Here is a 12,073-nt window from a genome sequence, read left to right as displayed (position 1 = left end):
AAGTTGGTTAATGCAGGAGTAACTATGGCCCTCAGAAAATATTGGTTCATGTGCACTTTTCAGATTTCATGTAGTCTAAAAAGAACACTTAAAATGTTGGTGCCAGGGAAACCGGTGTCTTGGACACTGGAAAAAAGGAACCATTATTACTGTCAACGAATCTGAAAATACAATGCAGTTAGTAATCCATGTTCGACAGAGGTACCCACACAGATGGGTGTGGTTTACAGTGTGGTTAAAAAGCACTTTTGAAGAGAAGTCATACCATGTATTCTTATCATGTGTGTCTCACTGGGATGTAATAATTCAAAGTTTGGTTGTTTTTTTAAAAATCCAATTCAGTGTTCACCATTACTGCTGGTCCCTTGTCTTTTTTAATTTTTGTGTTTGTTTCTCTTGGCTTGAACAGGAAAATTCTTCTGGTTTGTTTAATCCTCATATCTTCCTGTGGTTCACTTTCTGGTTCTCATGCCCTAGCGCAGACTGCTGTGTTGGAGTTTCCATCATGGCAGGGAAGTGTGTTTTAATTAAAAAAGAAAACAATTTTCACCAAAATTAGAAAAGAAGATCCACTTACAGAAAATATGAAAATGTTTCTGTTCATATTAATTTGGATAGAGCCCCTGGACGCCACATGCACTTTCTTGTAAGAAATTCAACATTTTTGCTTCGATGATTTGACAGGGACTCTTTAAAGGATCATAGTAATATAAGGCTAGAAGGGACCTCAAGAGGTCATCAAGTCCAGCTTCCTGCATTGACAGGACCAATTACCTAGACCATCCCAGACAGGTGTTTGTCTAACCTGCTCTTTAAAATCTCCAATGATGGAGATTCCACAACCTCCCTCCACCCTGCAGTTAGGAAGTTTTTCCTAATTCCAACTAAACCGCCCTTATGAATACTATTAATACTAACAGGAAAAACCAAGACAACAAAGTAAATACAGGGTAATGAAAGAACAGAATTTGTTTCAGTGAATCTGTATATCAACAGCACATAGGCACAGAAGTAGAGTATAGTTTGAGGAAAGTTAGTTACAAAGGCCACAGAACCTGCCCCAGAGGCTTCATGCAGCAATAGAGTTCTCTGTGTGAGCATCTCAGCTGCTTCACATGGAAGCATGTGCAATGTGGGCTGAGGAGGAGTAGAGTCTGCTGCCTTCAGCCATCATTCCCTTTTTCCTGGGACCCCACAGATTTTTTTTCCATGGGGTTATAAACTGTGCCGGGGCCTGGACTGAGCAGACCTCCCTTGGGTAGGGGCAGTCCTATTGCAGATCTGGTGGGTTGCATGTCATCATTCCAGCTGCCCAAAACTTGCATGTAAAAAGGTTACGTAAGACTGCTTGTAGCAGCCCTGGAAAATACTCCTTGACACTGAAAAGATGGGGGGCAGGGAGTGTAATGGGTGGTAATGTAAAATGGTGAGATCTTTGTCATCTGTGCAGAAACCATAGAATCTGCTGAGTCTGGAGATGGAATGACAGCCACTTCCATGAGGAAGGCGGGGTCCAACCTGCTCCTCCTCCTTCCCGCGCACCATTGGAAGGATGTGGGAGAACCTCACTGGGGGATATTTACAGAGTTTTCCTCTCTTTTAAGAAATGTGAGCTGGCATTCCCCATAGGCATGGCTACTCCTTATGATACGGGCGATACTGTCAAAGAGCTCAACTGAGTTGTCCACTCAGCACAGCCCTTTTTTTTATTAAAGGTCTGATGGCATGAATGGGAATAGTTTCTCTCTAGCACAGAATAGGTTTTGGGTAGTTAGACTTTTTCCGAACATTCAGTATTGTTCCTGGGTAGTAGCTGACTGACATATTCCCCCAAACTGGGGGCTGCATTTTACAGGTGACAAAGAGAAACTTTGATAATCCTAATACAAATGGCCTCTTCCTGCTCTCATTACTCACATGTAATTTTGTTTGTGGTTGTACTCAATAATGAATTTAGTCTGTACTGTGCTCACACAAAAATAATGGAATCAAATGTGTGTGTGGGACAGAGAAATGAGAAGCATTCATGGAAGCCCATACTTAATGGTGGGGGGCGGTGGTTGTAAATGTATTGTGGAGAGGTGGTATGTGAATGCACACAAACCTGATTGATGGAGTTATGAGCAAGCTAATTAAATGCTAACTTAACTGGTGTGTTTCTGAGGGTGCATACTGTCTTGATTAGTGCCCTCTTCCCTCCACCGCCAACACAACTATCTACTACACCAAACATCCACAACAAGAAGTTATTTGGTAGGGGAAAATTACCAAGGAAAAAGTAGCAGAGGAAAAAGGCAGAGGTCAGGTCTGGTGCATGGATTGTTACAGTGAAAAGACTAATTATCACCCCATTGCTACTCTTTTAATATGGAAGTACAGTGAACTTGCACACTGATTCATCAATGTATCTAAGTATGTTCCCAACTGGAAGCACGAACATCAGTGGGATGGGTCACATACTATAAGTCACGTGCATAAGAACTTTCTGGACATGGGGGTTTAAGGCTGAACAATAATAGAGTTTTTTGCTGGATTTTTTTAAAATGGGTCTTTAATAGAAATCAGTACAACTGTATGGTGCCATTCTGTATAAAATAATAATTTATTAAATTAATCTATGATAAAATATAAATAAGAGCAATAAGTAGTAGACTGACATAAATATCCTGTTACAAATAAAATGATCTGAAAATATTTCCACAATGCACAAATAGAACAAATAGTAGCAACAACTTTTAAAATTCCACTGCATCTCATTTTACATCATGTATAAAATATTAATTGATTTCAGTTAGTATTTTTTTTAAAGGTTGGTATTTTAATATCTAAACTTCTTTGAGTTTGTCCTATAGTTGAAATCTTTCTAATTCCACTCAGATTCTCTTGGTATCTCCTCACTTTCATCCTGGTGAGCTGAAAGTCCTTTCTTCCATCCTGGTGAGAGAGTCCCACCTTCCAGCACTGCAACCAAACATGTCTCCAGATGCCCAGCTGGCTGATGAGTGTGTTGGACTCTCTGAACGGAACTCCCGCCTCAGGTAGCTTGGGAGAGATTTTTGCAAAACCAGCAGGAAATATGTTGGAAGATTTCCTGGATTGTCACCTGGGCATTTTCCTTCAGAGGCACTCGGAACTTGAGAACCTCTTGGTGTCACCTGAAATCTCTCTTAGTTCTGACATTATAGATAAATTATCCAGACCTCTTTGTTTGGAAGCTGTTCCAGTTCACACATGTTGTGCTGTTGTACTGTGGTTATACTGCATGTTACAGTTCAGAGATGAGATTTGATCAGAGAAGAGTTGAACCATAGAAATATATAGCAAACACATAATGTCAACAATGTTTAAGGTCCAACTCTTTCTTTTAAAATTCTTAATTGTCTTTTAACTTTTTTTGCATCAATATCCTTCATTTTGCATTTTAAACAATGAGTAAAGGAACAGAATATTATCACATAAAATGGAATTCCAGTTGCACAAATTACATAATAGAGCAAATGTATTGCATAATACGTCAAGCGTTATGGAGTGTTAGACGTCACCATGGGAAGAATCAGCAGAGAGGAGGGATTCCACTGCATCCTTCTGTTTTAATCTCAGTAGTTGCAGCGTCCAGAGCTGAAATGAAATAGGAAATAGTTGAAACACAAAGGGAAAAAATATAATTTTCATTGAATTGATCTCAATAAATTAAATGAAAACATCTTTTCCACACACAAGCTCACAAGTCATTTAGTATGTAAATATTTTTTTAAAGTCTCTAGGAAGCTTCTCAAACCTTGGAATACTAGAAATAGTTCTCATGGGGACAGATTAATTAATAGCAATGATGATAATCGTAGAAACACACTACATATGTCAAAGTTAGAGTACTTTGTGGTGTGGGAGGGAGGAAAGTATCCTTATCTGATGACCAAAGTGCTGGTGAGGTGCCTAAAGATTCTACATATGTTACTTTGTTGCATGATCTGCCAATTATCTACTGCCCAACAGTACTGATACGTGAGAGATTATGAAGATGTGCAAAAATAAATAATAGTAGAAACCCAAAAATAAATCCTTGTAATTGCAAATCCATTTTGAGGACAGGACAGGAAGAGCCTAAAGCTGCTGCCATGGAAATCAATTGCTATTTGGCCATAGACCCTGTAGAAGAAGGATCAGGCCCTATATAAGCAGAGTTATAAAATATCCACTATCTCTGTTCAGCTGTAAAAATTACACGAATGTTAGTTCATTTACTCCAGGGAAAAGCTTTGTACTGTACCTTAGTTACTAAGGCTTCTAATGAGTTTGTCAATCAGTACAAAAGATCTGGGTATTTCCGTGCGAACGATCTCCCAGGCACACAGGCTGTATTGCTTTTCTTTCAGGAAAGCATCTATCCCCTGAAAGTATTTTTTCACTCTCCGGCTGGTGAGCTGGAGGTCCTCGCTTTCTGGGTTGGTTAGTTCCTTCTCCATCTGTGCTCTCAAACATGCCTCCAGCCGCTGAATTTGCTGGTAAAGTCCATTTTGGAACCTGACTATGGAAGTCCCATCCCAGGCACTTTGGGTGAGGTTTTTGCTAAAGATGTTGAAGATCTGTTGGAGGATTTCTTGGATTGCCACCTTGGCATTTTCCTTCTGGGACACTGGGAGTTGGACAACATCCTGGGTGGGTTTGAAAGCCATCCTCTCATTTATGCATTGTGAGGGGAAATTTCCGCTCATTTTCTGCAGGAGCTCCAAGCTCTCTTTGTTCACTTTGTTCTGCTGGAAGTGAAGCATGGTACAGAGCCGAGATGAGATTTCAGTGGAGAAGAGCAGTACGAGGCAAACATGCAGCAAACAGCTGGAGGTCATGATGATGTCTATACCGTCCTTTTCTTTGTGTGGAACCGTGAGCCTGGAGTTTGTTGAGGGTCCTACGTAGACTGCTGTGTCTTTCCTTCATGTCTCCAAATATAAATATTTGGTAGCCGAATTTTTGTTTCATCATTTTCTGTTGTTTTTTTTAAATTTTTCCCTTCTGGAGGCTTCAATCTTTCTCTTTCTGTTTAATTCACTGCTTTCTAGTCCTGTCGTCACATTTCATTTTCTGGTTCTCTTCCCCTAGCAGACTGTTGTGCTGGATTTTTTCATCATGGCAGGAAAATCTGTTTTCATCCAAAAAGAAAACTCTTTTCACTGACATTGGAAAGTAAAAAATTGTATGAAGAAACCATGAAAACATTTTTATACATATTAATTTGGTTAGAGTCTCCCAAGTATTCCTGCACTTTTCTAAGAACTTTCAGATTTTTGTATCCGCTACATGAAAGTTTCTGTAAAGCAGAAAAAGCAGACTTACCAGAGGCCCCAGATTGCCATGGGCTATGCTCCCTATTTTCACATTACTTTCCATGGGTGTTGGGGATGTTTATTCCACACCAGGGTAAAGTCCAGAGGAAGATGTTGAGGAGTGAGGGGAATGAATAGTATGAATACTAGGAAAGGATAAGGTAACAGAATAATCACAGGGTGTTGGGAGTTGGGGGAGTCAAATCATCTTTTTCAGTAAATTTGTATGGTAACAGCAATTTGGGGGCACTGGAATAATTATTAGTGTGGCTGCTGAAAGCAATTGAACAAAACTGTAAATGCTGTATATAATGGAGCCCGTGCATTCACTTGCTAATATTACTTGAAGCTGCTCAACTCTAGCACCCCTACTTTCATCTCTCCTGCAGCAAGTAGGCTACCGACTAGTCTATTATTTGAGAAAAGTTGACTACAAGGGCCTCAGAGCCTGCTGCAGAGGCTCCATGCAGGGGTAGAGCCCTCTGCTTGTGACTCTTACCTGTGCCACATGGAAGTGTGTGTCGGGTGAGATGAGGTGCTATGGAGTCAGATGCTTTAGCACATAGTTCCCTCTTGGTTTGTTCTCCATATTGTTATGATTCATGTGCGGGGCCTGGAGTGAGTAGATGTGCATTGGGCTGGGGCAGTGCTAGTACAGGTCTGGTGGGTGCATCTCGCTATGTCAACTGCCCAGAAATGACACTTACAGTGAGTGTCTGAGGCAACTGCAGCCTGAAGGAAGCCCTGGTTGCATGGCTGTAATGGAACCACGTTGACAGGGACTGGAACGGGGCTCTGACTCATCCTGACAACTGATGCAGACTGTAGCTCTGTGTGACAAGACCTTGTGTTCTGTGTAGAAGCCAGAGGCTCATCTGTTTCTATGATGAAGCCTGGAGACAAACCTGCAAGTATCCCCTCTTGCCTGGCAGTGGAAGGATAAAGGTGAGCTTAAGTGAGGATGCATTGGTACCATTTTCTCCCTTTTTACGTATCCTCAAATGGCTTCTTCAATAGATGAATGGATTCTTCCATGTAGCACAGCTTAAAAACAATATGATGAGATGAATGTCAGGAGATTCCTCTCTGCACTATACAGGTAATGAAGTAATAAGACTTTGAAGAGTTTGTATGGCTCCCAGGTTCCACCAGGACTGCCATGTTCCACCAGAGGGGGGGGGGGATACATTTTGGAGGTGGTGATTTTGTCATCCTTGACTTTTTCATTTCAGTCTATTTTGCTCTCATTATTTTCATGTAATTGTGTTTTGTCAATATAACCGGTAGGCTCCAACTACATGAAGGAATGAATGAAGGGAGAAAGATTTGGGCAGGAAAGAACTTCGACAGCTGATGGCTACAGCTATTGGAAAAAACTGCACCATAAGAAAGGATAGGCATTTGTTTTAATAGTTAACTCCTTGTACATGCCTCTAAACCAGCAGGTCCCAAACCAAGGGTCATGAATCAGTAGTAGTACACGGAGTACTGAGTCGTGGTCTTCAGAGAACTGGCAGATTGCACGTTCCTTTAAAGACCACTAAAATTATTTAATGCATTTCTAGTACTACTTTTCTCTGTAAGATTTGGTGTACCCGCCACAAAAATGTTACCTGATCTTGAATGGGAGGGGAAATGATCATTGGAACAATTTTTGTAAGATTAGGCCCACATCATGAAATGTTTGAGAACTCCTCAGATCAGAGGTTGGCAACCTATGGCACGCGTGCCGATTTTTAATGGCACCCTGCTGCCTGCCGGAGTCCCGGCAGGCAGCAGGGTGCCATTAAAAATTCTGCCCAGCCCGGCCCGCTCTTCTGCGCTCTCCGCTCCCCCTCCAGCGGGGGCAGGGGGCATAGGCGTGCGCACGGGGTGTGCCAGGTGTGCCCAGGCACACCCTAATGCAGGAGTGGGCAAATGGCCCCACTCTTCCGGCACGGCAAGCCGCCGGCCCCTCCCCCATCTTCCCCCCGCCCCTGGAGCTATGCCTCTGCCCGCGCAGCACTCTGAGGGGTGTGACTGCCCACTCCCGTGGGGCAGCGTGTCTGGCTCTGTGCGGAGCCAAACATGCTGCTAGGAGCCTCACGGTGAGGGGGCCGGGGCCGGGGGAGTTGGATAAGGGGTGGGGGCAGACAGGGGACAGGGAGCAGGGTGGGTTTGGATAGGGGGTGGGATCCCAGGCTGGGTGGTTAGGGCCAGGGGGTCTCTGGAGAGGGCAGTCAGGGAGCAGGGGGGGTTGGATGGGGCATGGGAGTTCTGGGGACTGTCAGGGGGTGGGGGGTGGATAGGAGTCAGGGCAGTCAGGGACAGGGAGCAAGGAGGGTTCTGGGGGGGCATTTAGGGTGGGGCGGTGGTCAGGGAACAAGGCGCTGGGGGAGGGGTTGGATGAGTGAGCAGTTCTGGGGGGCCTGTCAGGAGGCAGGGGTGTGGAGAGGGGTTGGGGTGGGCAGGCAGGGAGCAGGGGGGGTTATGTGTGTCGGGAGTTCTGGGTGTCTTGTCAGGGGGCGGGGAGCGGTTGGATAGGTATGGGAGTCCTGGGGCTCTGTCTGGGGGTAGGGGTGTGGATAAGGGTCGGGGCAGTCAGGGGACAGGTAGGGGGTAGGGTTGTAGGGAGGCAGTCAGGGAACAAGGAGCAGGAAGGCTTAGATAGGGGGTGGGGTCCTGGGAGGCAGTTATGGGCAGGGGTCCCAGGAGGGGGTAATCAGGGGACAAGGAGCAGGGGGGTTGGGAGTTCTGAGGGGGGCAGTCAGGGGGCAGGAAGTAGGAGGGAGTGGATGGGGCAGGGCTAGGGTATGGCGGGGGCGGGGCTGGGGAAGGGGGCTGGAATAGGGGCATATCCCCTCCAGCCCTCTGCCCTGACCCCCCCACACACTCAAACACACAGCCCTCTGCCCTGCCCTGAGCCCTGTACCCCCCTCATACACACTCAGCCCTCTGCTTGACTCCTTCACCCCCCCACATGACCCCAGCCCTGACTCTGGCACCCCCACACATACCCCCCCACACACATTCCCACCTGCACCCCTTGCACCAAATGGGAGCTGCCCAGGTAAGTGCCCCACACCCAAACCTCCTGCCCCAACTCTTAGCCCCCTCCCTCACTCTAGTTCCTGGCCAGACCCTTCACCCCCAGCCCTGTGCTCAGTGCACTTCCACCCTCAGCTCAGTGCAGAGAGAGGAAGAGAATGGGCCAGAACCAGAGAGAAGGTAGGTACCCACTGTATGTGGGCAGGGCTGGGACCCCAGACCGGCAGCAGGCTGAGCGGGTCTGGCAGCTGGGACCCCTGCCTCAAATAAAGAGAACAGAGGGCAAAAGCTTCTGCAATGCTGCCATCTGTTGACTGTGAAGAATTTACAGTCTCCTATTAGAAACTGCATAGTTTGGATTGTGTTACAAAAGGGATTTAAAATGGGACATGCATTCCTGTTGTTTTCCCAAAGGCAGGCTGCCGATCATTATAAAAATTCACACACAATTTGTTTTTTTTACTATTTGAACATTTAATGTAGTGGTTGTTTGACTTCTTTTAAAAACCTTTAAATAAGAAATCTCCAGATTTCAGGTCTGGTTTAAATTAATCCTAGACAATGCTATGACTGACAAATAGCTCTTCAAAAATACTATCTACATACCCAAACTTGGCGGAGAGAGATCCTTACAAGATTTGGTCCAATGGCTAGTTTTTGTTTTTGTTTTATTTTGTTTTGTTTTGCTTTCAGGTAATATTTAACTATTGTTGGGGGGGGAAATAATCTGGTAACAGGCAGAAACACAAAAGCTGCAGAGTTCAGGTTGTGGTGTGTGATCTGTTGGAGTGGTGAAACTAATTACCATAACTATTTTTCTTATGGAGTCACTGCTGAATCAGGGTTATGTTCACAATGTACTTTAGCATATTCCCAAGTTTCACCACTTATGTCAAAGGGAAGCTCGTGGACTTAAAGTTAGGCAAATGTTTACAAGTCCTTTGCTGAACTGGAATCTTAAGGTAAAACAAGAGAAGATTTTTATTGGGTCTCTGTTTTAAAAAAAAATCTAATACAAATCACTACTGCTGTAGGTTGCTATTTTGTATAAATAAATTATTTATAAATATTATAAAACCTCTGAAAAAAATATTTAAAAGCAATACATTAATATTGTGAATAAATATAAATGGACCAATATAAAAACACTTTTACAAATCCAGTAAAATGATCTGAAAATATTTTCACAGTGGAGGAAAAGAATATATATTTGCACTAGTTTAAAATTCAGAAGTGCCTAATTATAAATGACCTAAAAACTGGGATATTCTTGTTTCTTTGTTATCCTTGCAGTGAAATACACCTCCAGAAGTTTCCCTTGCTTATGAGTCCATGTCAGGATCTTTCCATGCGACTATCGTTCCAGGCAGCTTGTGAGGGTATTTAGCATGAGATGTAGGAAATCCAAGGCAAATTCGGAGCAAACACATATCAGTTATTAAGAAATAGTAATGTTTGTCTCCTTCAGTTCAAATACTGCATTGTCTTCTGCAATATTTTCAGCAAAATCTTCTGTTTTACATTTTCTCATGTGAATAAATCAGTCCAGTAATGGCAAGTAGTATATAAATAGTGCAGTTGAAGTCTAACAGTTTGCTTAATTCAAGATGGACTGAAAAGAGTCTCGAAAGGTGCGTCTTGTAGAATCAACTTAGAGACGAAGGACTCCAGTGGAGGTGCGGTTCACTCAGCGGTTTTCATAACATCATTACTCGAAGCATCATGTGCTGGAATGAAAAAGGAGAATGGGTCAAACACGCAGAGTTTCAAATGCCAAATATGGGCCAGCTTTTTCTAACCAGATGTTACTAAAGCTGTTGAATTTAGGGGTAAATAAAACAAAGAAAAGCAGAATAAGAACCCTCGGCAATCCCCATGTGCAGAATTAGATGATGGGATAGAAGTGTGTGAACACAGACCCTCCATTTTCTGGTGTCCTAACTGGAAAGTTGTCTAACGAGGCAGTTGTTGAAAGGGGGCTTCTCACTGTTCTTTTCCCCAACTTAGTCACTTACTGGGCAAAGTTATATTTGTATGGTTAGTTATCACTTAACAATATTTTTTTCATTGGTTAGCAGTTATGATATATTTGTATATTTTTCATATAGAATATTGTGTGTGGTAGAGAAGCACTAAGTTATATGCTACTCTAAAAAGATTCGAACATGTGTTTTGAAATAACTGTATGCATAATATTACTATGGGAGAAAGATTGGGCCCTACGTATTAGGAGTTATAAACCTATCAACCATCTCTCTCCAGCTGTTTTATTCAAATAATATTTGACTTTTTCTAGGAAAAAAGAAAATATGGTACCTTCATTTTCAAGTCTCTTTGTGAGAATGTTGAGAATGATAAAACATCTGGATATTTCCACACGGATGATCTCCCAGGCACACCAGCTGTATTGCTTTTCTTTCAGGAAATCGTCTATTGTCTGGAAGTATCTCTTCAGTTTCAGGCTGCTGAGAAGGAGGTTTTCATTTCCTGGGTAGGTTACCTCCTTTTCCATCTCAGCACTCAAACACATCTCCAGCTTCTCAATCTGCTGGTGAAGTCCATTCTGGAATTCCTTTATGGAAGTCCAATTCCAGGCAGCTTGGGTGAGATTGTTGTTAAAGATATGGAAGAGCTCTTGGAGGATCTGCTGGATGGTTACTTTGGCATTCTCTTGCTGGGACAGTGGGATCTTGAGGATATTTCTGGGCTTGAAAGCTATCCTTTCATTTAAACATTGGAAGGGAAAGTTGCCACCCATTTTGTCCAGATGCTCTAAACTGTCGCTGTTCATTCTGGTTTGTAGAACATAAATTCTGTTACAGTCCAGACATGAGATTTCACTGGAGAAAAGAAGCACAAGGCAAAATTGCAACAACCACCTGCGGATCATGATGATGTCTTAAAGTCCCTGTCTGAGTGTAGAACTTGAGCAACTGGTGTTTGTTCAAAGCCCTTTGCACGCTGCTGTGTTTTTGACCCATGTCTCTGAATTTAAGTATTTTGTAGGATAAGGGTTTTTTTTCTTTCATCACTTTCTGCTTCTGAAAGTTTTCCTTTTCACATTCCTTCTTTTTATTTAATTAAACTAGCAAACCATCAGAAGAACAAAACCACAGTCATTACATTTTTCAGTATTAAAAATAACCCCTTAATTACTTGTAGTTTCCCCCATTAGATAAAGAAGATGTAAAGGGTAAAGAAGAGTATGATTAACATTATGCTCCAGTTACAGTGTTTAGAGTAGGGGCCGATCTGTCTACTCTCAAGTATCTGAAGCCATCACTTTTAGGCAGGTCTGTTACCATAGTAAGACCCTACATGCAATTAAATGCTATCAATAAATTTTAGGAGATAACTGGGGGGGGTTGGGGGGATTAGAGTACTGCAGAGCTTCTTTTTGCTAGACCCTGGTCATGAAATGCCTATCAGATAACAGCTGTTCCTCAACTTCGCCAGTAGAAGGAAACCTTTACCTATCTGGTATGGAACTGAAAATCATAAAACTCTGCTATTCTCTAGCCTTCTCATTCCTTCCTTCCAACTGTACATCTTAAAATTTGGCAATTCATGTAAAGAATTCCTATTGGAAATAGGGGCCAGAAAATTGTCTATTAGTCTCATACAGTTTTCTGCAAATGTGAAAAACACGTGATGGTATTCCCTACAAATCTATCTTTTCCAAGTGATAGACAGAAACTGGGAGTTTTACTCATTAACCTGATGCC

The 12,073-nt window shown here is 42.9% G+C and overlaps 2 protein-coding genes across 2 annotated transcripts; both read right to left on the bottom strand.

Moving 5' to 3' along the window:
• Window positions 1-4,268: 4,268 nt before the first annotated feature.
• LOC128839867 (interferon beta-like) lies at window positions 4,269-4,844 on the bottom strand. Its single transcript, XM_054033218.1, has one exon. The coding sequence runs from the start codon at window positions 4,842-4,844 to the stop codon at window positions 4,269-4,271; it is 576 nt and encodes a 191-aa protein (XP_053889193.1).
• A 5,187-nt stretch (window positions 4,845-10,031) lies between these two features.
• On the bottom strand, window positions 10,032-11,238 carry LOC128839312 (interferon beta-like). Its single transcript, XM_054032200.1, has 2 exons — window positions 10,665-11,238; window positions 10,032-10,075 (listed from the first exon to the last, which is right to left on the bottom strand). The coding sequence occupies exons 1-2, from the start codon at window positions 11,236-11,238 to the stop codon at window positions 10,032-10,034; spliced, it is 618 nt and encodes a 205-aa protein (XP_053888175.1).
• Between the last annotated feature and the right edge of the window lie 835 nt (window positions 11,239-12,073).

Source organism: Malaclemys terrapin, chromosome 6, assembly GCF_027887155.1.
Source record: "Malaclemys terrapin pileata isolate rMalTer1 chromosome 6, rMalTer1.hap1, whole genome shotgun sequence".
NCBI lineage: Eukaryota > Metazoa > Chordata > Testudines > Emydidae > Malaclemys > Malaclemys terrapin.
The sequence above is the reverse complement of the archived record's forward strand: the minus strand, read 5'-3'. Positions and strand labels throughout refer to the sequence as shown.